Below are 23063 nucleotides of genomic sequence, written 5' to 3'. Positions count from 1 at the left end.
TCTAACTGTTCTTTTATAATCAGTGAGCTTTATATTATAGTACCTGTCTCATGGCTAAAATGTTAAAATGAGATGACAAGCTCTCCACGTTGTCTCTCTTTATGTGTGTCAGTACATATCTCTGTGTCGTGGGCCTTTTCTCCCTCTGTATGTTACTACTAACATTAATTGGTAAAAGAGGTCTGTTTAATTAGTTTAAACAAACAAGCATTTATGTAAATTTAGGACTCAAAAATTCTCAATAATGTATTAGAAACTAACTCAAATGCTTTTCAGGTTCATGTTATCTGGGAAAATATTTGGTATTAAAGCTAGTTTAAGTTTGCTGACTTACATAAAATAGGCATGTCTTTAGAGTTATTAGCTTTGAATATAACAAAGACATACAACTCATTTTACCTGGGTTTATGAATCAAATGAGTTCATGTTATTTCTTACAAAATATGTGAGTAAGAAAAATTAGCTTGGGAAGATGGCTGACTTTGTCTAAAATCTCAAAGTTTTGTGGGTATTCTAAACATAATTGTTGAGAACAAGTAAATTACACAGATGTAAGAAGGATAAGAAATTTTAAGGTGAACTTTTAAAATAGTTACCCAAAATCTTTTTGGTAACTATAACCTTAAAGTTTTGCTAAGTTAAATAACGGTTAAGTTAATGACTATCCAGTTCATTTCTAAATAGATAAAATACTGAAACATTAATTGCTGAACATAGGTTTGCCCACTTTTTGATTTCTTTTACAGAAGAACCAAAGAAATTTGGGTCTTTTAGTAAACATGTCTCACACCATATTGAAAAATGTACTAAGAGAAAACATGTTTCTAGAAATTATAAAAAAGTATTGACTAATTTGCCAAGGCATGGAATGTTAATGTAAAATTGTTTCCTTCTTTATTTTCATTAGAAATTAATGTTTTTAAGGGATATGAATTCTAATATATGTAACTAAAACTGCTAGAAACGATAAGGAAAACATCTCTGTATGCAAGGAAAGTAAAACCTGTGTTTTCAGTAAAATAAGGAATGAAAATGTATTTTGTTAAGGGAGAAGAAAGCAATTTGTTCCAAAGTAAAACTGGCTATTTCAAAATGGGAAAGGAGAAAATAAAAACAAATAAAAAGAAAGTTGTAAAGATAGAAAAAGAGAAAGAGAATTTACTTTGTGTCTACAATTTCGCTAAAAATTAAATTTGTTATAAGGGTTTAAAATAAATGTTAATATTAATAGGGTACTTAAATAAAAGTAAAGCTTAATTTTCATTTATCTTCTAAAAGGATAAAGTTTTCTTGGACTATTTGGTCTGCTCCTGATAAGAGATTAAGAAAGGTTTTTCTTTACCTTTTAAGGAATCTGCCTAGGGGTAAAAAAGTCAAAGATCTTGTATCTTGTCAAAATAGTCACTTATTGTCAGGTGGGTTCTAGACTTACGGAGGGGGTCACCTTGTAAGTTACCTAAATATCTAACGCTGTACTGTACACCTGAAACATATTAATATAATACTGAATGTCAACTGTAATGGGAAAAAATCACCTGTGTTCCATGTTGTCTTCATCAGGCCTTTGATTACTTAAGTAAATCTCCTAACCTAGTCTTCTTCATATTAAAGGAGCTAAATTTTGCTCACAACTATGTAACTTTAATTTGCCTGTAAAATCTCTCATTGTCACTTTGCTTAAATAGAGTAAGTATTGTTTCACAGTGACCTATGAACCTATTTAACCAAATGTTTTAAAGCCTTTTTGGTATTTTTTGACAAACTCCCCCCAAATCAAATCCTAAATGAATTTTTAAAAAATATTTTATTTATTTGTCTTTAGAGGGGAAGGGAAAGAGGGAGGAAGAGAAACATCAATGTATGGTTGCTTCTTGTGCATCCCCTGCTGGGAACTGGTCCCTGCAGGGAACTGGCCTGCAACCCAGGCATGTGCCCTGACTGGGAATTGAACCGTGATCGCCTGGTTCACAGGCCCACGTTCAATCCACTGAGCTACACCAGCCAGGGCTGATTTTTTTTTTTTACCTTGAATTAACTTTGGGATTTTCCAGAGGGTCCCTGGAACATCTCAAAGATTGGTGCTCTCTCCTTATAAAAAGGGAAAAAACTAATTGGGCTTATTTGATATGTGAAGTCATATGGGAAGTGCTGTCAAATAAGAAGTAATATTAACCCTTCTTTATGTTGTATCTGAATGGGTGTATGTTATGAAACTGTATGAAATGGGCATACGTTCTAGAAACTATATGAAATTCTTGGAAATCTGGTATGTCCTGGTATAATCTCATCAGTCATAATTCTTGTTATCATCTTAGATTGTTGTATACTACAGAAATAACCAAATCTCCTTGTCGATTCCATTATAAGTAAATTCTTTTTTTAAAAAAATATTTTATTTGTTTATTTTTAGAGAGGGGAAGGGAAGGAGAAAGAGTGGGAGAGAAACATCAATGTGTGGTTGCCTCTCATGTGACCCCTACTGGGGACCTGGCCTGCAACCCAGGCATGTGCCCTGACTAAGAATCGCACCAGTGACCCTTTGCTTCACAGGCCTGTGCTCAATCCACTGAGCTATACCAGCCAGGGCCTATAAGTAAATTCTTATTAGAACTTTAGTAAAAGGTATTTTAAATCTTTTGTCATTGACAGAGTTATTATTTTACTCCAACGCTCTTATAAAAGTATTCCTGCAAAAGTGCTTCCTCTTCAAGCAGAGTCATGGAAAGAACTTTGACAAATACAGTTTTCTCATAACTTTAAGATCTTAAAATGAACTGGGTAAGAATTTCTGGAACTAGTGGAAAAACTGGATTCCAGCAGAGCAAAAATTAGTAACATGAGACTGAATGAACTGAGGAGGAAGATGATAATTTTTATGACTCCTTGTTTGAAGCATTGCTGGTTCTTTAATGTTTTGCTTTACCAGATTTAAGGAGACTTTTTCTCTTAAGCTATCAACAATTTGGTAGGACATGTTCACGTTAACAAATATCAAACATTTACTTTTTCTCATATACCTTATCTCTCAGAATTGTGTTACTCTTGGGTATTCTTTTCATGACAATATAGTTAGTTATTTGCAATGAGAATCTGTTCTTGGAACAGGACATAACTGGAAATATTGGTTACTAAAGCTTTTACTAGAACGTCATATTTAAGAAAGATGTGTGTTGCCCTGGCTGGTGTGGCTCAGTGGATTGCACATGGGCCTGCGTGCGATTCAATTCCCAGTCAGGGCACATGCCTGGGTTGCAGGCCAGTTCCCAGCAGGGGACACACGAGAAGCAACCATACAATGATATTTCTCTCCCTCTCTCCTTCCCTTCCCCTCTAAAGATAAATAAATAAAATCTTTAAAAAAATAAAAAAATAAAATAAATAAAAGAAAGATGTGTGTAGACTCAGACACGAGCAGATGATTTTAAGGCCAATAAATCCCCTTTGAAAAATTGGCTGGGTACCTTGTTTACAAGCTTCCAAGCAAAGAAATCACTATTTTTGCTGTACTTATATAACTAATCAGGCCGAGTGTAATGTGAACAAATTAGTTTTGCTGTGGTTATCTTTGGAAAAAAGAAACGGGTATAATTGTAGGTAAAAAAATTATGTTTGCATTTTTGTCTATATTGGACTTTAATCCTGTTAATTGTCTTTGAGGTTTTGTTATACACCTATAAACTGGACTGGATCTTAAATTCTGCTAGTTTCCTAAAAACTTTGGCTATGAGTATGCAAACTAATGCTTCCAATTTTCTCCCACCCTCTGATTTAGAATCACCAAGAATCATCTTAAATTTTCTTGAAAGGGCTACACCAGGTCCTCCTCACTACCCAGATGGCAAACAGACTTCAGGGTCTCTTAGGTTACCCAAACTGTTTACAGTTTGGAACAGGACATAACTGGAAATACTGGTTACCAAATTTTTGGTATACAATTTTTGGAATACACCTGAGCCCCTAACTGTTTACAAACAAACTGAGGCACCTCATTGGTCAACTCCGCTGAATCTACAATGTAGTGAATCTACATTGCTGAGCTACAAAAGACCTACCAGGAGGTGTTCATTACTCAGGATTCACTTCCTTTGGCAGGGCCCTACTTCTCCGGTTAGGAGTAACTGTAAATGGGGTTTTGGTTAGAAACCTCTCCTTAACTCTTGAGGATATTGTAGAATCCACTGCTAAGATGATAACTGCCCAAGAAAAATCCTCACACTCTCTGGACAAAGTTCTTCTTGATAATAGTATCCTTATCTTTTAGCTGAGCAGGAAGGATTCCATGCTGTGATGAACACCACCTGTTGCACCTGGATTAACAGTTCTGAGGAAGTTGAAACTCAGTTACAGAAGATTACAGAGCAAGCCACTTTGGTTAAAAAGGAGACTGTTTCAGTAGGGTCTTTGTTTGACTCATTTGATTTTGACTGGAAGGGTGTCCAACCTTTTGGTGTCTCTGGGCCACACTGGAAGAAGAGTCATCTTGGGCCACACATTAAATACATAAATACTAACCAAAACTGATGAGCAAATAAAAAGGTTTTAAGTAAATTTACAATTTTGTGTTGGGCCACCTTCATAGCCATCCCTGGCTGCATGCAGGTTGGACACCTTAGACGGCTCCAAGATGCACTCTGGATGTTGGGAATTATCCAGTTTTTAGTAGTCATAGCAGTCTACTGGAATGCTGTATTCTGTCAAAAGCTTAATGGGCATTCTTGCAGCCACTAAGATTGGAATGCCGGAAAAGGAAGGGAGTGACTGACTTTAAAATTGTGAACCTGAAGTGGTGGCCTGTGAATAATATCACAGATATTCAGAAAAATAAAGTCATGACCGGTGCTTCACACAGAGGACCAGTAAAAGCTGCAAAAAACACAGAGTGGTTAATACCTTAAAGTTTTATCATATCTTTCAGTTAAAATGAGAGGCTGGTCACAGGGGCAATTGTTAGAAAAAGCAGTAACAGGCCCCAAATAGAGTCATTTGTGAAGCCCACATCACCAAACTGAGATTTAATATTTAACCTAACTTCAGTTTCAGCCTCTCTCAGGAATTTAATCTTAACCAGTCAGTCTGGAATTTTGTGGTGGGTGCTAGTGAGGGAACCCACCTGATAGCTTGCTCCCATCCCCCACAGGTAGGTCACCTCAGCCTGATACAATCCGCTTTCTCATTCTGTCTATAAAAGCCTTCCTTTTGTACAGCTCCTCAGATCTCCCTTTTATTTGCTAGATGAGATACTGCCTGATTCATGAATCATTCAATAAAGCCAGTAAGATATTTAGATTTTACTGAGTTGAATTTGTGTTATTTAATACCAGACAAACCTGGAGGAGGTGGGACCTCATAGAGCAGAGATGAGCTGTCCCCACAGAGGCCATTCTCACCAGCCTGCAGTCCTGCCAAGATCAGCAGGGCCCCACTGGGACCAGAAGAACCACACAGCTAAGCCCAACTCTCATGGAAATGAGACCTAAATATAGTTTAGTTCTGAGCCACTGAATCTTGGAGTACTTTGTTATATAGCAAAAGCTAACTAATTAAAAAAAGTTTTTTAAAACTTTTTTTACGGAGTGGACAATGGCAGGATTTTAAAAGGACAATTAAGGGGGATTAATGGTGACAGAAGGAAATGTGACGTGGGTGGTGAACACACAATACATGATACAGATGAGATACTGTAGAATATACCTGAAACCTATATAATTTTATTAACCAATGTTATCCCAATAAATTCAATAAAAATTAAAAAAATATATCATAAATAAAAGATAATTAGTAACACATATATACACACACAGGGTGGGGCAAAAGTAGGTTTACAGTTGTTCGTATGGAAAACGATACTATAATTAATAAATAGTAATACAGGAATAAGCTCCGTGTTTCATGTACTCATAAGTGTAAACCTACTTTTGCCCCACCCTGCAATTTTGGTCATACAAACATAATAGTGAAGTCAAAGAGAATTCAGTCACTTACTCTCTGACTACCCCCCAAAATTCAGCAGGATTTAGAAATGCGAATTGTGTTGCTCAACCTTCCCAGTACTTCTGCATCCCCATGGACATTGCTCTCTGCAGTGGAGACTGTTCCACTTACCAGAATCTTGGTGGTGTAGGCGCTGTTGATGGCAATGGCATTGACTAGCAGCTCCATGGTCTTGGCGTTGATGGAGCTGGGGTCGGGGATCTCCTTGTAGTGGACATCACCAATGTAGGCCTGCACTACTGTCATGCGGTTGGTTGTCAGCGTGCCCGTCTTGTCTGAGCAGATGGCTGTGGCATTGCCCATGGTCTCACAGGCGTCCAGGTGGCGCACCAGGTTGTTGTCCTTCATCATTTTCTGGGGGGAAGAGGGGCAGATGAGAGAGTGACAGTGACAGGGAGCTGGGGTGCTGGGGTGCTGGGCGAACACGTAGGAAAAGAGGACGGGCTGCTGCTCTCACACATGCAAAGGGTCGTGGTGGCCACAGCCTCTGACCCCTGGGCTTGTTTCCCTGCCACACTTTCCCTTCTGTTTTATTAGCTGAGCCATTTGAAAGAGCTGATTAGTTGATTCTATGAATTTGGAGTACAGAAGTAATCTACATTCTTTATGCAAAAATAGGGGAAAGGATAAATTAAGCTTGGGACCTTTCTGTTTACTTCAAATATTTTTCTCTTACACTATAATATAAATAACTATTTTTTATTATTATGAATTTTCTCAAATATACCATCTTTCACTGATGCCTGGTTTTCACTGTCACTTGGTTTCACCAAAAGTAAATATGTTTTGGAGATATATATGTTTATTGATATAAGACAATATCTGAAAAAATATAAAAATATTACTGTCATTTTCTTTGGGTGGTAGAATTATAGGAGATTTTTATAGTCTTCTTTTAAAAATTTTATAGATTCTATTTTTCTACAATGAATACATATTATAACATGTATGATGAAAATCACAAATTTCTTCTAAATGTGGACATATAAAAAAGAAAAACAAATCAGCCATAATGCTACCACTCATAACTGATATTTACACATCAACATCCTTTCTTTAAAAATTTATAACAAAAATGGAATCCTACTATACACACTATATTAATTTTCTTTGCCTCCCTTTCTCTCTTCCCAGCTTCATGCTCCTAGCTTCTTCCAGGTTCTAAAGCAAGTGATGCAAATAAATTAATGCTCTAATAAATTAATGCCCAGGGCGTGAGGATCATCGTGCTTTGCACAGGCTCTCCCGCCACACTGACCCACAGGCAAGGAGGGGTATGAAAAGTTGCTAAAATTGCTGAATCAGTTGTAATTCTTTTCTGGGCCTAGGAATTCGATTTCTTTTATTCCTTCACCTCTTTATAACTATAACAAAGGTAAAAAAGGAGCAGAAATAGAATATATTTAATACCAGGTCATGTTACTAAGAAATGAGTATTGGTGGGATTATATACTATTGTAACCCGTGGTAATAGTAACAATAAAAATATTTTGAATGAATGATCAATAGGGATTTGACTTTGCAACACACTTTACAGCTTGCAAAATTCTTCTGCACTTACTATATATATATATATATATATATATATATATATGCCTGATGTTCTAAGAATCCTGTGAAACCTGCAAGAATTCTTGTAATCCATTTTGGCAACTGAAGAAGCCACAGCAAAGTGACTTGACCAGGTGCCCACCACACCCAGTGAGGGTTAGAGCTGGGATTTGAATCTAGCTCTGTTTGACCTCACAGCCTGGTTCACTCCAGAGGGCTTCCGCCCATCTGTACTTGCTGACTAGGGTTTGTCTACTGGGCTTAAAAGTGCCCAGGTCTGTGCTCTCTGACAGTAGCCAGTCTGATGTGAAGTAAGTGTAAAACACCCATTAACTCTTAAACATACTATGAAATAAAGTAAAATATCTCACTAGTAATTTTTATATTGATTACATGTTGGCTTGATAATAATTTAGACATACTGAGTTAATTATGTTAAATATGTTAAAATTAATTTTGTCTGTTTCTTTTTACTTTTTCTTTTTAATGTGGCTACTAGAAAATTTAACATCACATGTGTGGCTCCCATTATGTTTCTGTAAGACAACACTGACCTCAGTGGTCATCTCTTTTCTTCTGGTGGTGTCTTCTGGGGGGTAAGTCCGGGCCCAGAGAGGCGGCATGTGCCTCCCTCAGGTCAGAGAGCTGTACCATGTTTATCAAGTCTCTGTATAAGTAACATTATCTAAGACGGATAAAGGCACCAGGTGCCAGAGATACAAACTATAGAAGGTGTGGGAGGCCTAAAAATGTCTGTACATGATCCCCCGAAAACCAACTTTGTATGATTCTCAAAGAGAAGGCCCCCACCCCCGCCCTCCCCCGCCCCGAGCTCAGCTGGTGGCTGTAAGGGTCCTGACTCATGGCTATGTGACAGTTTCCAGCTCCAGGACCCTGGCCCTCAGGCTTCGTGTTGTGACCTGTTTGGGCTTTGGTTTGTAGGATGGAGTTTCTTTGAGAACCCTAAAACAAGGAGGTGATAAGGGCCATATCCTTTACACAGGGCTGCCATTTTCTGGCACCTGCCTAGAGATCTCTTTTCTGTATGAAATTACATCGGTGAGCCCAGCCCAAATTCCAGCTTGGAAACTGACGCTCGCTGTGCCCTCCGGCGGCTCTGCCAATGTCGCAGAGCGAATGCCTTATTTATAAACATGCTCAGGCCTCCGCCCTCACAGGGACATCCTGGCCTCAGGGCCCTGGCAAACAGCAGCACAGCCCTCCCTCCAAAGTGGGAAAACCACAGGGCCAAGGGAAGAGAGTGAGCCCAGGGTGTGAGGACCTGGGGGTGAGACAGGCTTGAAGTGCCCCAAGGAGGGCTGGACACACAGTGGCCACGGGGATACCGGCCCCCTCAGCTCAGCGTTCAGGCTTCACAGGTGGCCACAGCCTGGGAGCAGAGGTGGGTGGGGCTCTGCCATCAGGGCGGCACTCGAGGAGGCTCATAGCAGTAGGCGGGCAAGGGCCTTCAATGAACTGTTTTTAAAACTTCATATTTTCAGCCCAACTCCCGAGAGGAGGGGGCTTTCATAAAGTTAGATGTCCTTTTTGTTTGAGGCTTATTTCTTTCCAGTTTTAGGAAGCAACCTCTAAAATCAGTAGTCGTAGAAGTGCTATGGCTCTGGTGGGCCTGCACCTCTGCTGGCCAGACTTCTGCCACTGTTAGGTGGGGCGAGATGGATTTGGGCCTGCATGGGGACGTCTGGAATTTATTTTTTGTTTAAAGGTGAGTTGGTTGTCGATCTTTAAAAATAAGGAGAATTTATATTAAGTCCAGATTTCTCGCTTCTTTTTTAAAAAAAGTAAAGATCTGGCAACACTGGGCCTACACCCCCACGAGGTGACACTTGGCTGGGCTGAATAACAGCTGTCCCTTTAGCCAGGGTGTGGGTCTCCAGTTTGCCACAGGCCCCTGAAGACATGTGTTCTGTGTTCCTAGATATGTCTCTCTCTGAGCTTCCAATGTGTCCACTCCCTTCTTCTTAGCTTTTCTCCCAACCCCGGTACTGGGTCCTGGCCACCCCACAGACCCCCAGCTGCGGGCAACCAATCTCAGCTTCATCAGCTGGCTGGTCCTGTTCTCCACGTCTCACCTTCACAGAGTAGGCCAGTGAGATGGTGACGGCCAGAGGGAGTCCCTCGGGCACAGCGACCACCAGCACCGTCACACCGATGATGAAGAACTTGACAAAGTACTGCACATAGACGGGCGTGCACTCGGGTAGCCATGGCTTCTTGTTGACCACAAAGGTATCCACGGTGAAGTACAGCACCAGGATGATCACCGTGATGGCCGACATCACCAGGCCTACAACATGGACGGGAGAAACCTACTCAGGGGCTTTCCTGGGGCTCGGGGACCCTGGGAATTGAGATGTGGAGCAAACCCTTGGCCAAAAGGGCTCTGGGGTCAGGCCAAACCTAGCTTACATACCAGCTCTGCCACTTACTTGCTTTGTGGCCTGAGGCAAATCCTTGGTCCTCACAGAGCCTCAGTTGCTCCTCTGTGCAATGTGGATATGTTTTTATTTTACATGATTTTGTAAGGATCAAATGCAATTATTACATATAAAGTGCCTCGCACAATGTCAGACACACAATAGCTGCTCAAGAAATGTGTGCTGAGGGAATGTGTGAATAAATAAGAACTGCTTGAATAGTGCTCTCACACAGTAATGATGTGCAGTTGGTGCCATTATTTACTCATTCATTCAGCACGAGGGACACAGCAGTAAAGAGGACGGAGTCCCTACCCTTGGGAAGCTGCAATTCTAGAGGTGGAGGCAGACAAGAAGCAAACTCGAAAAAGATAATTCAGATACGGGTAATGCTGCGCAGAAGACTCCAGAAATGCTAGATTGTGATGCGGGCTAAAGATAAGAAAACAATGTAAATGTCCACTGGCAGATGAATGGATAAAGAAAATATGGTATATACATACAAGAGAATATTATTCAGTCACCGAAAGAAGGAAATTCTGCTGTTTGGGACAACGTGGATGGACCTGGAGGACGTTCTGCTACGTGAAATAAGGCAGACAGAGGACTTGCATGAGGAATCTAAAACAAGTAAACTCACAGAAACAGAGAATAGAAGGGTAGTTGCAGGGACTGTGGGGAGAGGGGGAGTGGAGCTGTTTTTCGGTGGGTATGAAGTTTCAGTTTTGCGAGATGAGTAGGTTCTAGAGCTCTGCTGTATAACTCGGTGCCTACAGTTAACAATATGGTATTATACACTTCAAAACTGGTTAAGAGGATTGGCCTGTTAAGTGATTTTACTCCCCAAAACAAAAACCATCCCCCCCAAAACAAACTATGAAAGAACACAAGGAAATTTTGGGAGATGATGGCTCAGTTTAGCACCTTGGTTGTGGTGATGGTATCACAGGTATAAGCATGTGTCCAAACTCATGAAGAGGTATGCATAAATGTGCGCTATTTTTGGTACATAGATTATACCTCAATATAGCTAAAAGAAAAAAAGTGACATGGGCAGGTAAGGAAAGGCTACTTAAGCAAGGGTGGCCAGGGAAGACTTCCTGGAGGAGGTGATATATGAGTAGACAGATGATCAATGAGAAGGAGCAGCCAGGTGACCTCAAGGAAGAGGGTTCCTAGCAGAGCAAACAGGTAGGAGCACTTTTGGGGATGAGAAAACTGAGATGTGACTTGCCCAGGGCCACAGGCCAGGTGGGTACTGTAGAGTTAGCAAATGCAGGTGGCTACCTCCTGGGACGCCCTGCAACCCCTCCTGCCAGTTCCCGTGCCTATCTCCATGTGGCATAGGTGTTCTCCGCAGGTGCGTCCGAGACTGCACATACCCACAGCCTACATCAGAGGGGGATTGCTCTTGGGCAATTGGAGTTTCTGCGTCAGGAATTATCTGGGAGTGCACCCCACCCCGACTGGATGGCCAATATCCAATGGCTGATGTTGGGGTCCAAAAGCACCATCTCCTTCCTGTGAGGCGGGCCAGACCCTGCAGAGGTCTTCTGCTCCCCATGAAGCAGGCAGAGTCTGGGATTTCTCCTGAAACCTCAGCTGTATCTGGTTTCTCCCCTGGCTCTGTTGTGTCCCTTAACCTTTTACAGGTCTCATCTGTGAGCACTCCCTCCTCCAATCCCGAGCCCACCCATTTTCAGCTCTGCTTTCAGGAGATTTAGCCCAAGAACGAAACATGAGTGGGATGTGAACCCAGAAGCACTTGATTCCGAACTCCATCTTTGGCAGGGCCAAGGAAGTGAAGGGATATGAGCAAGGACTTTGAGAGCCATGGGGCTGTTCTCCTCGTTTTGCTCCCTGCACCTCAGGGCCCTGTTTCCTGGAGTCTTCTTCATGGGGGGGATGGAGGAAATCCCTGTGCGCATTGTTCCCCCACCCCCACTTCCAGCTGTGGAGCCTCAGAGCCTGCTCAATCGCTGTCTGACAGTCGCAGGGGCGGGAAGCCAAGCTCCCAGCAGCCGGGAGCTCTCACCAGGACCCCGAGTTTAAATATAGATAGCCAAGCCTGTAATTTGCCTCCCTTCTCCACACTGTGGTGCCTATAATTAGAGCCGGGAGACAGCCACGGAGGAGCAAGCAGCCAGGTGGGGAGGCCTTGGCGTTTGCCATGTCATTACCCAGGAGGGGAGACCAAGGCCATGTCAGACGGGCAGGGCTCACCTTACAGCTGGGCTCAGCTTCCTGGACCAGAGGGGCTGTTACCAGCTTTCACCGGAGCTGCCAACTCAGTTGGGAAGCCCAGCTTGTTGTGCTAGGGATCCCAGCACTTCTCTCAACCTCTTCGATCTTTTCTCTGCACTGCGGCTGGGGTGGTCATTGTAGAGCTCCAGTGCATCCCTGCCCTCCCCTGCTCAAGCCTCTTCCATGGCTCGCACTGTCCTTAGGATACAGCCTGCACTCCACACTCCACACCCTGCAGGATCTGGCCCCTCTCCAGTCACTGCATCCATCAAGTGCTACACACTCTGTGCATAATTTCCCCTGGTCCTCATAACAACCAGTCAGGTAGGGACTAGCGTGCATCCCAATTCCACAGACATGCAGGCAGGGGCTCAGTTAGGGGGAGTTATTTGTCAATTCTCACAGACTCAGCTGGGTGAGAATGCAGACAGTGTACTTCTGGAAGCTCAGGCTTTCAGTTTCACTCTTGTTTATAAAGTGGTAACTGAGCACCTACTGTGGAAGGATTCAGATTGGCTGTTGTGGTCAAGAAGGGTGGGTCTCAGGGACCATCTCATGCAAGCCACCACTTTGCAGATGAGGCAGTTGGGACCCAGCTTGCGTGATAGGGCCCTGTCTGGGGTCCTATTGTGTGTGTCCCCTCACACCCTGCATACTCACCTGCCTTGCCGATCTGCACAGCCAGCTTGGTGAGCTTGCCCTGGAGCACCGACTTCTCCTTCTTGTGCATGTTGGCTTTCTTCTTGTCATCAGCATCACCGCCCTCAGCACTCTTGAGGGGCTGCATCTCCATGGCGGCTGCCCCATCCTGCTGTTTGGCTACAGGTGGCAGAGCAAGCATGTGTACACACAGACACACACAGACACACAGACATGCACACACAGGTCAGCCTGCAGGGTGGGGATGTTGGCCCCCACCCTGCCTGCCTAGGAGAGTGTGGTGAGGTACCCACTTCCCCACCTGGGTCCCTGCATGGCTGGCATAGAAGCCCTGTGGTGGGGGTCTGCCTCTTCCAGCCAGAGACACTGGTACCAGGACCACTGGCTGCCTAGGACCTGGAATCCAGGACACGGCAGGGAATGACATGGCTCCACCCTGGATTCCCAGCAGAAGTGGGCTGGAGTTCCCTCTGGGCCTCTTTCAAAAGGCCTGTTGGCTATTCCCTCATTTAAACAAGACGCACAGGCCTTGGCTTTACCCATTGGTCCTTGGGCCATGTTATTGGGTAATTAATCAGAGAGCAGGGGCCAAAAAAGGGGGGCTTAAAAGGTAAAAGAGAGTGTCCCCATCCATGGGTGCTAGGCCCCCTCCTCATTCAGACCAGGACTGGCAGGCCTAGAACCCTACCCCTTATCCCCTGAGGATCTCAAAGAACTAGATTTAAGTTTTCAGCTGAACAGGCAGCATAGCTCAAAGGCTGGAGTGAAGCTGGCTTGCAGGCGTCCTGTCCTCACCGGGTGATGCTTCCATGTGGCCTGGTACCACATGAATCATAGCTACATCCCCCAAAGACATCAGGTAGCCATAGCTGCAGCCATATTTGCCTCTGGCATAGCCCTCAGAACCAGTGGAAAGGGGCTGCAGGGACCACAGGGCCCAGTTAATGCAAAAGGGTTACCTTTGCTCTGGCTGGCGTCCACAGTGCCATCCTGCATTTTACCTACACGACAAAGAATTTTAACAGACAACAGAGAACAGACAACACAGGTCGGTCATCATGAAGACGCAACAGGGCCACAGACATTCATGTCACAGATGGAGGAAGGGCTACGCTGACTCCGTCCCTCCACACAGGAATACTGGGGATGCCCCAGAGACAAGAACAAAGCTGGCCAGCATGTTGGCTGCAGGGTCTGTCTTGATTCTCTGGGGGCTTGGAGAGAGTGTTTCTGTGGAAATTATTTTGGCCCTAGGCATCTTACAGATTAAACAACAGCTTTGGAGGATAAAGGGGACGAAGATTGGTTGGTGGGGAGCAGAAGGGGGAGAATTCTCAGGTCCCTAATGAGTAATTTGATTAGTACCTTTTGTGGGCTGAGAGAAGGCAAAGGGGTGGGGCGAGGGGGGAGAGACAGAGAGAGACACAAGGAGATTGATTGATTCTAGAATGGGACATGGGGAAGAGTTTGATTAATGTGTTCCTTAGTTCCTGGCTCCAGAAGAAATGGTACTACTTTCTCTTTTTCCTTCTGGAGGGGTGTGAGGCCACGGCATGGACAACTCCATGCCCAGCCCCACTGAGAGTGACTTATGCAAAGGGTGGGAAGGGGCTTCCCAGCAGTGGGCTCTGAGGTGCCCCAAGTATGTCCAGGGGGGCTTGGTGGGAAAACTCTGATTCTCAGGGGAAGCTGCCAGCCTCCCCTCCATTTGCATGTGTGCACCTCATTCTGAGGGTGACCAGCTGAGACCACACTAGATAGGAAAGGTCAGGTCAGTAGGCCCCAGTGGGTACCCCCATTGTGGGTACCTCCTGGTACCTCCTGGTCCTGCATACTGGGCCCTGATGTTGCCTAGTGCTGTGGAGAGGGCTGAGTCTGAGGCTCCCCACCCCTTAATCAGGGCTGCCTCGGAGGCCCTTTCCACAGCTTGCAGGGTATGTTAGCAGGGTGGGAGGGAGTGGTGGCTCCTGCCTGGTGGTTGAGACACCTGCTTATCAGCACTGTGGACAGAGACATCCTGTCCACTGAGCTTACCCAGAACTGCCTGCAGGCCTCACAACCTCCGGAGGAGTCTGAGGAAGTCAGCGCCCCCTGGACATTTGCTGCAAAGGTGATTCCCACAGCTTAGGTTCTGGAAAAACCCACCATGTGCCAGGTGCATACATGACCTTCATGATGTCATCTAGTCCTTGCCAAATCCTTACAAGGTTACAAGGGTACTCTCGTACTTACACTCATTTACAGATGAGAAACTGAGGCTCAGAGAGGGAGAAAATCTGCCTGGGACTCAGTGGGTAAATGGAAAGCTGGCCCCAAAGTGTGTGCATGTTTCTACCCAGTTGGGGAGAAGACAGCCACTTCTCAGCCCCTTTGAGCCCAGGGGAGGGGCACTGAGGTGGCACTGAGGGGACTGGACTCCTGAAGTCCCTGCTTGACACCAACTAGCTGTATGGTGTTACCTCTCCCAGCCTTTCCTCCCATCTCTGTAAAATGGGGATGCAACGTCCACCTCCCGGGATACCTAAACGTTGGATTAGCAATAACCACTGGACCATTCATCAGTCTTCCTGACACCCTGCAAGCCAGGGGGGAGAGGAAACTGAGGCCAAGGAAGGGTCAGAGGCAGCCCTCCTATGGAGCATCCTGCTTGCTGCCTAACCTTGTGGCCACATGATGAGTTCCATGAACAATGCCATCAGCACCATTACAGCCCCGCTGTAGGGGCTTGGGCGGGGCAGCGGCTTTCCTGGATCCCAGACCCACACTCTGTCTCCAAGGGAAGTGCAATGCTCTCCCCACAGCCTCTCACAGCAAAGGCTCAGTGGGTTCAAAGAAAAAGGTCCCTATTGCTCTAGTGTAAAATTATTTCTAACAGATTTAGAAACAAAAGAGAAGGCCTTTTAGAGTAAACAGAAATGAACTACAACAATTATTTTAATTTTTAAAAATAATTGTATGAATTGGGCTGAAGGACACCAGAGGACTCCGCTTCAATAGTTGCTTTAGATGGCAGAAAGGGGACTTTATTTGTATTGCATATTATCAGAGGCCATAGCCTGTGTGTGTGCCCATTAACCAAGCTAGCAATTTCCTCTTTTATTTCCACAGTGACCACGTGGCCAGAAAAATAATCACTGATGCATATGTTTGAGGAAGGGAGTGGTGTCCTGGGGGTGCTCTGATGCAGATGGTCTGGTTTCTCAGAAGCAAGAGACTTATTGGGCACTCTCCTTAGCTGAATGGATGCTCGCCTCTGGCACTGTGGCAGGAGGGCCAGCTCTGGCCACACGAGTGACCTGCAGGATGGGCTGTGTCTCAGGGGAGCTGGGATGTAGGACAGGACCCAAGAGGGGGAACTGGGTGGAGAGTTGGAGGCTTCTCTGCATCAGATGCCAGATGCAGCTTTGCCAGATGGGTCTGTTCTCATCACGCATTGCCAGGGACATGGGTGTGAAAACACGGATGAGGGGGATTCATGGAGAGGTGACCTGAATTTCTGGGGGGACAGACCACTAAATAGGAGACCTGGGGGATGTCACTTGTCTTCCCTGCTTCTCCATTTCTTTCTCTGTGAAATGCAATAATGTCAACCAAGGTGATGCTTACAAAAAGCACCCCAAAGTGCCCTGTAAATGTCTTGAGTTAAGAGTGATGTATAATTAATTAATCATGATTATAAGAGGCATGTTAAGTAGTTATTACATTTATAATCATAAAAGAAATTAAAAAATAATAATGACCATCATAAGGCCTCTAAGATACATGGAACACAACCATCTTCAGCTGGGATGGAGTTTGGGGAGTAAAGGCAGAGGGAACACTGCCACTGAATTTGTTTTCTATCTCCAAGTCACCCTGATTTGGCTCAGAGGAAGGGGGGTGGGGAAGGAACAGCTACTTCCCTCATCACACCTCAGCCCTGTGCTTCTCAACCTTCAGTGCTCTCTCTTGGAGACTGGAGAGCTTGTCAGAGTGCAGATTCTCATTCCAGTAGGTCTGTGTGTGGGGGTGGGGGTACGGGTGCTAAGATTCTGCATTTCTAACAAGCGCCTAGGAGATGCCCAGCCTTCTGGTCCTCTGATTACATTTTAAGCAATGGCTTAGATCACTGTTTCCCAAAGTACATTATGGGGGCATACCAATCCTACAAGATTCAGCCAGAAAGAGTCCTGCAGCCCTGTCAGCCTGGAAACCCCTGCATGGTTCTGTATCTGTCCACATCATACCAGCACATGCAGGCAGTGAGCAGTCCTGCCACGAGGAAGACACCAATTCTCTCCAGGTTGTTAAACATCTTTGATCACAGGGTCATTTTCTTGGAGGGGGAATATCCATGTGAAGTTTACAAGACACACTCCATTGAGATATCCTGAATCAGGAAGAGGAACACCCACTGTAGAGCCAGCCAGGCCTGGGTTCAAATCCCAGTTCTGCTATTCTCTAGTTCTGTGACCTTGGGATAAGGTCTTGATCTCCTTGAGCCTCAGTTTCCTCATCCTGAAAGTGGGGATAATAAACTCTGTCTCAAAGGGTTGTCATGAGGATTACATGAGATGGCAATCATGAAATGCTTGCAAAGTGCCTGGTGTACAGTTGGTGGTCAAGAAATTCAGTTTCCCTGTCTTTCCTGAAGTTTTTCTTGGGACGTGGAGTTTTCTGCTATAGTTTGGATGTGAAGGTGCCCTGTTTTGGGAACCGGACAGCCCAGATGCAGGCTATGGGGGAGGCAGGATGTCACATCCGGTTTCCTTTTCCTCCAGGCTGTGGGTTTGCCTACCTCGTTTCTCCCTGCTGTCCCTCGCCACCCCTCCCTGACGCATGACACCTCCCACACCCCAAGCTGTCTTCCTTTCTCCTCCTTTTCCTGAAATAGACCCACACCCAAATTAGCCCTTCTTGGCAAACCGCTGTTTGCAGAAGTGTCTTGCTCAGCCCCTGACATCTACGACATGCTTCCAACCTGGGTCACTTTGAATCCAGGTGGCTTAGCCAGAGGTCTGGGGCAGGATGAGGTGGGATAAACCTCCATGTCTCCCAGGAGTGGTGAGGAGTAAATGCAACAATGGATGAGAACCCCAGAGCCCAGTGCCTGTACCCAGCGATGCTGGGGCACTGGCTTCATGACTGAGCCCTAACAGCTCTCAGCAGGTCAGGAGCAGACCATCATGTTATCTAATTTGGGGACAGAGAACATAACTAGGTAACAGAAGACTCATCACTCTGAAGATGGGAGGGTATGGATAGAAGAAATTTTCTAAAGGTTTGGAGGCAAGCACATGGAACTCCTCCCTGCCTGTGTGTGAGGAGGTAAGATGCAGACCAGGTACAGTGGCAGCACCCTGTACTTGCTGCCTCCCCTTGAGGGGACAGTCAGAAGGCAGAGACCCAGGACAAATGCTCCAGCACAGGCAACAGCGAGAAACACCAGTGCACATCTGAAGGCCAGAACCAGGCCCGAGCCCAAGCAAAACCCGTGCCCGTTTGCTTCATGAAAGAGAAGAGGAAGAAATGTCTACCAGTGGCTCAGCCATGCTATAGGGTGGGGCCAAGGAGCTGAATCCTGGCCTGGGTCCCCCTGCCTCGAAGGAATTTTAGAGTCGAGGGCTGGAGATTTCACTGGGGACCCAGAGGCCAGCTCAGGCCAGGTCCTGACCCCAGGCCTTCTTCCCAAAGCAGGGGCCAGGAACGTACTTAGGAGAGGGCCACACAAGTGGGACACTGCTTCCGGGGGCCAAATCTGAAGATGGGGTCATGCTCCCCTTCAGGACTCTCTACTGGGGATCAAAGGCCCCAAAGGGGCCATTTTGGTGCTGCAAATGGGCGCAGAGCTGATTCCCCAATGGTGGCTTCTCTCTTAAGCGCCTGCCCCATGTGAGAGGACGACTGTCCCGGAGCTGTCCATGCACATCCAAGATCTGTGTGGTCCAGAGTAGGGAGAGGCCAGCCCAAAGTTGGGGGTGGGGGAGAGAGACACCCATCCGCCCAAGACCGAGAGCTCGCCGTGGGAGACATACCATTGACTAGGCTGGTATTTGCACTATCTGCAGCATTTGAACCTGCCGCACCATCGGCCGCTGCGGGGGTGGGAGGGATGGAAAATGCAGTGTGTCACAATGGAGAAAAGCAACAATGCAGAACAGCAACAACAATAAAGATATGAACAAATTGTGGCAAATAACATGACTATATTCTCAAAAGAAAATCTCCATTGGAGATCAAGAAACTCAAATTTGGGGTTGGGAGTGAAATGTTCTCATAGAGATGCCACAGAAGTCAGGGGGAAAAAAAACTCAGACATGGAGGGTCTTTGAAATAAAACATGGAGGATGATCAACGTGGTCAGGCGGGATGGCGCTGTTCTGTGGTGAGGGTCTGGAGTGACGCACCCCATGGGCCCAGCCAATCTGGTGGGTCCCTGTCAGAGAGGGTTCTATGAGGAGAGGGGTTCTGGCTTCCCGTCAGAGCCAGAGGGGCCCATGGCATGGAGTCAACTCAAAATATTCAACAATCGGTGCACTTCAGCACTGGCCATTCTGAATGAGTTTTGCCATGACCACCATCACATGTACTGGCAGGACATCCATCAGTGGCAGTGACTTAGCAAGATTCATCCCCTTGACTCAGGCCACCACCCATGGCCACCTCCTCCTTCCTAACCAGCACTTGAAAGTTTGCCTTGGTAACACCATGTGAGATGCCCCACCATTTAAAAGGTGACATCAAACATGTCATATTCTGTGCCCGGGATAGAGAAGATATTAGCGTGTTTTCCATAATTTAGAAATTAAAAATAATATGAGATGGTCAAATTCATTCTTGTTGTTCTTTCTTGGGTTGGGAGAACAGGTTCTGTGGGAAGGAGAGGGAAGAGACTGCTGGGTGAGGTGGACACACTGTGGGTTAGTGGGAAGCCAGCCAGGCTCTGTGGGAACAGGTGGGGGAGCAGGGCTGTGGGGTCCCATGGCGACAGGCCCCAGCATGTATGTGTGTGGGGCTGAGGGCTGTGTGGAGACAGCAGCAGTGCCACTGGCATTGGCCTGCAGGATGGCTCACTGGAGGGGCAAGTAGGCCGAATGGGGTGTTGGCTGGTCTTGTGAGGCTGGCGTCACCTGAAACACAGCTGAGGGTCTGGCGGGGCAGAGCCCCCGGAGTCAGGGAGCATCCTCCAGCTGTGTGCTGGGGTCTAGGGCCCAGGCTGAGTGGTCAAAGGCTGCTGCTATTTCTAAGAGTCCCATCTACCCTGAGGGGTGTCTTACTGTACCTGGTAGCTGAAGGCCATCCCCCTTCTTCACACCTGTGTGATGATTTTTGAGACATATTAATGAAGGAGAAGCATACACTGCCTCATCTGTGCGTACACACACACGTACACATACATACTGGCATGCCCAGGGTCATCCTGAAATGGGGACCCATGGTTGCTGGGCTTGAAGCAATGTCCCTGATGGAGGGGATGGGGTGGCAATGCTGAGGGGGCCCAGCCCCAGCTGTGATGCTCATGGGGGGCTGAGGGGTGAGGCTTCCCCCCCGATCCTCTTCTTCTGTGTGTCCTCCATCCCACTTCTTCCTTCTACACTGATGCCCTCATCTGTTGGGGTACAGGTAAATATTGAGTGAAGGACCCCGTCCTGTGCTTTGGGGCAGGAGAGGGCTGTCTTTCTACTGGCATTTTCAAAAATACAGGTCAAGCCTGTGGGAGCTTCTGCCCCTCACCCAGGGCCCAGTGAGGCCAAGGAAATGGGAAATGGCTGCTGCATCCTGCCCAACTGCCTACTACTTGGGGCCACAGCAAGTCATAGCTTCTATGTCACTATGTGGACACTGTACTGACATTCTCTGGGCCTCTTGGCCAGGACTTTGTCCTCAGTTTCAACCTTGGCTCTCCCCTTGCTCTCCAGATATGGATTTCACAGGGTTCACCTCAGTTCCATTGTTCCTATTGGTAGGGCAGCCAAATCTTAGGGGGATCCCATTACAAAATGGGTTTCACCCTTGAGGATAAGTAACCTTTGATTGTGACCCAGGCTCTGTGCATAGCTGATCTCTGAGAACTGGAGGTAGCAGGGCTGCCCCTAAAACTCAAGGATGGGTTGGTTACCTGCCATCTCATCTCCTTACTCTGGACTCCAGGAAGTCTGGGTGATAGGGACCCTCCTCTGGATTTTGGGGAGGAGGCAAGAAAAAAGACTAAGGATGAGAGAGGGGGGCTATCCTGACAAAGTGGAAATGTTGGGTGAGAAGCCAGCTGTGCTGGGGCTAAAGGCCCGGGCTCTTGTGTCTTCTGAGCATTCCTCCTCTGCTCGGAAGGCACCTGCAGCCCAGAATGGCAGCCTGCTGCTTGAGCAGGGCCCAAGGAATGAGGAGTCTTATTTCCAGAGGGAGGAGGAGCTAGAACCCAGATGAGGTGGCAGCACCAGGGGCATCTGAGAGGGGCTTATAGCAGTTCACTTGGAGCCGCCTTCCCTAGAAGCTCCTGTGTCCACATCTGGGGAGGATCTATGATGGGTGGGTTCGCTGCCCCGCTCAGTGCAGCTGAGAAGAGTGGAGGGATATCCAGGTGGGGATTTCTACTTGACATCAGGGGTGATGACAGGAGCAGGTCATGCTTGAGGTTGGAGACTCAACAAATGCTTAGCACCCTTGGCCTGGCCTAGTGGGGAGCAAGGGCTTCTGTGACATGACTGGACAAGACAGAGACTGGGACAAGACCCTGGAGATGGAACAGACAGAACCCTCCTGACATGAGTAGGGCCTTGAGGATGCAGGAGGTGGCTGTTGGCACAGGGTGTCGACATAAAAGGCACTTAACTGTTTTGTGGAGTGAATGATTCAACAACAAAAAAGTGGCCTTAAGAACTCCTCTTCTGGTCCACAAGGGTGTTGGGCTTACCTTTCTTGTCTTTCTTCTCTTCCTCCTCACCGCCGGCCCCCAGCAGGGTAAAGATAATGCCAGTCTGGGAGTTCACACCCACAGCAGTCACCACCATCCGTCCAGAGCCCTCCATCACATGAGTCCCTGGGGAAGGAGGTAGCAGCCAAGTTACCATTGCACAACCCAAGTCCCCTCCCTAAAGGAGTGGAAGAAACTCAGAGTCTGCTCCTGGCAATTTGCCTGCTGAGGTCCTAGGGCACTGGCCACGCTTAAGGTTCAAACTATGAACTTTTTAGGATGATTTCTCCTTGGGACAGCAGTGTGATGGGCCCAGGGCTCAAACACTGCTAGCCCTCGGTTCTCAGGCCCCCAGACGGCTCAGACCTACCACCTACCACCCTCTCCTGCAGTGTCTCTCCTCCCTCCATCTCTCTCGCTTCTCCTATCCTACCCTATAGGCCAAGCAGGAACCACTCTCTCTTTTCCCTATTGATCTAGAACCAGACCTCACTGTGCTTAACTCTATCACCAGCATAGAAATGCCAACTAAGCTGTTTACAAGACTGCTTAAAAGGGGGTCCACCCCTCACCTGCCCCAAAGATCTGGGGAAAGAGCCCAGGGCTCTCTGAACTTGGGTGAGAAAACAATGACATCTTTATTTTTTGCACACATCTAACTGAAAAGTAGCATTTCTCCCTTTATGAATTCAGGCAACAAACCCCAGGAGTACCAGTAGCACCCCAACGCCACTGCACATGTTACAGGAATTGCAGGTTTTTTTCTTTTCTTTTCTTTTCTTTTCTTTTCTTTTCTTTTCTTTTCTTATTTTTAATATATTTTATTGATTATACCATTACAGTTGTTCTATTCCCCCCCTTCATTCCCCTCCACCCGCATACTCCCTCCCCCACCATTCTCCCTGCCTTAGTTTATAACCACGTGTCTCAAGTTCTTTAGATTCTATATTTCCCCCACTATTCTTGCCCTCCCCCCTATCTATTTTCTACCTACCATCTATGCTATTTTCTGTGCCTTCTCCCCCCTTCTCCCCCTCCCACCCCCCTGTTGCTAACCCTCCATGTGTTCTTCATTTCTATGGTTCCACTCCTAATCTAGCTGTCCTCTTGGTTTGCTTTTGTTTTAGGTGTGGTCGTTAATAACTGTGTGTTTGCTGTCCTTTCACTGTTCCTATTTTTCATCTTCTTTTTCTTATATAAGTCCCTTTAGCATTTCATATAATAAGGGCTTGGTGATGTTCCCCTCCACCCACACCCGCCCGGCCCCCCCCGGGGCCCCACCGGAGGCC

General features: G+C 46.4%; 1 protein-coding gene across 10 annotated transcripts in view; it reads right to left on the bottom strand.

Annotated features, from left to right (window-relative positions):
- The window catches only part of ATP2B2 (ATPase plasma membrane Ca2+ transporting 2), a 467640-nt gene that overhangs the window by 53074 nt on the left and 391503 nt on the right, over positions 1–23063 (bottom strand). For 5 of the 10 annotated variants that reach the window (XM_037055587.1, XM_037055588.1, XM_037055596.1 and 2 more), the window contains 7 exons: positions 21775–21900; positions 20146–20178; positions 18899–18958; positions 13844–13885; positions 12885–13043; positions 9636–9850; positions 6103–6345 (listed from right to left, as the gene is read on the bottom strand). In XM_037055587.1, coding sequence (XP_036911482.1) covers positions 6103–6345; positions 9636–9850; positions 12885–13043; positions 13844–13885; positions 18899–18958; positions 20146–20178; positions 21775–21900 — 878 coding nt within the window. The remainder of the gene's footprint in view (positions 1–6102; positions 6346–9635; positions 9851–12884; positions 13044–13843; positions 13886–18898; positions 18959–20145; positions 20179–21774; positions 21901–23063) is intronic. The other 5 variants (XM_037055590.1, XM_037055594.1, XM_037055592.1 and 2 more) reach the window with 3 other exon arrangements.

The sequence above is a fragment of the Sturnira hondurensis genome, unplaced genomic scaffold (assembly GCF_014824575.4).
Source record: "Sturnira hondurensis isolate 20B ecotype Veracruz unplaced genomic scaffold, ASM1482457v3 Scaffold0008723, whole genome shotgun sequence".
Lineage (NCBI taxonomy): Eukaryota > Metazoa > Chordata > Mammalia > Chiroptera > Phyllostomidae > Sturnira > Sturnira hondurensis.
Note: the sequence above shows the minus strand (reverse complement) of the source record. Positions and strands in the feature narration are given on the sequence as shown.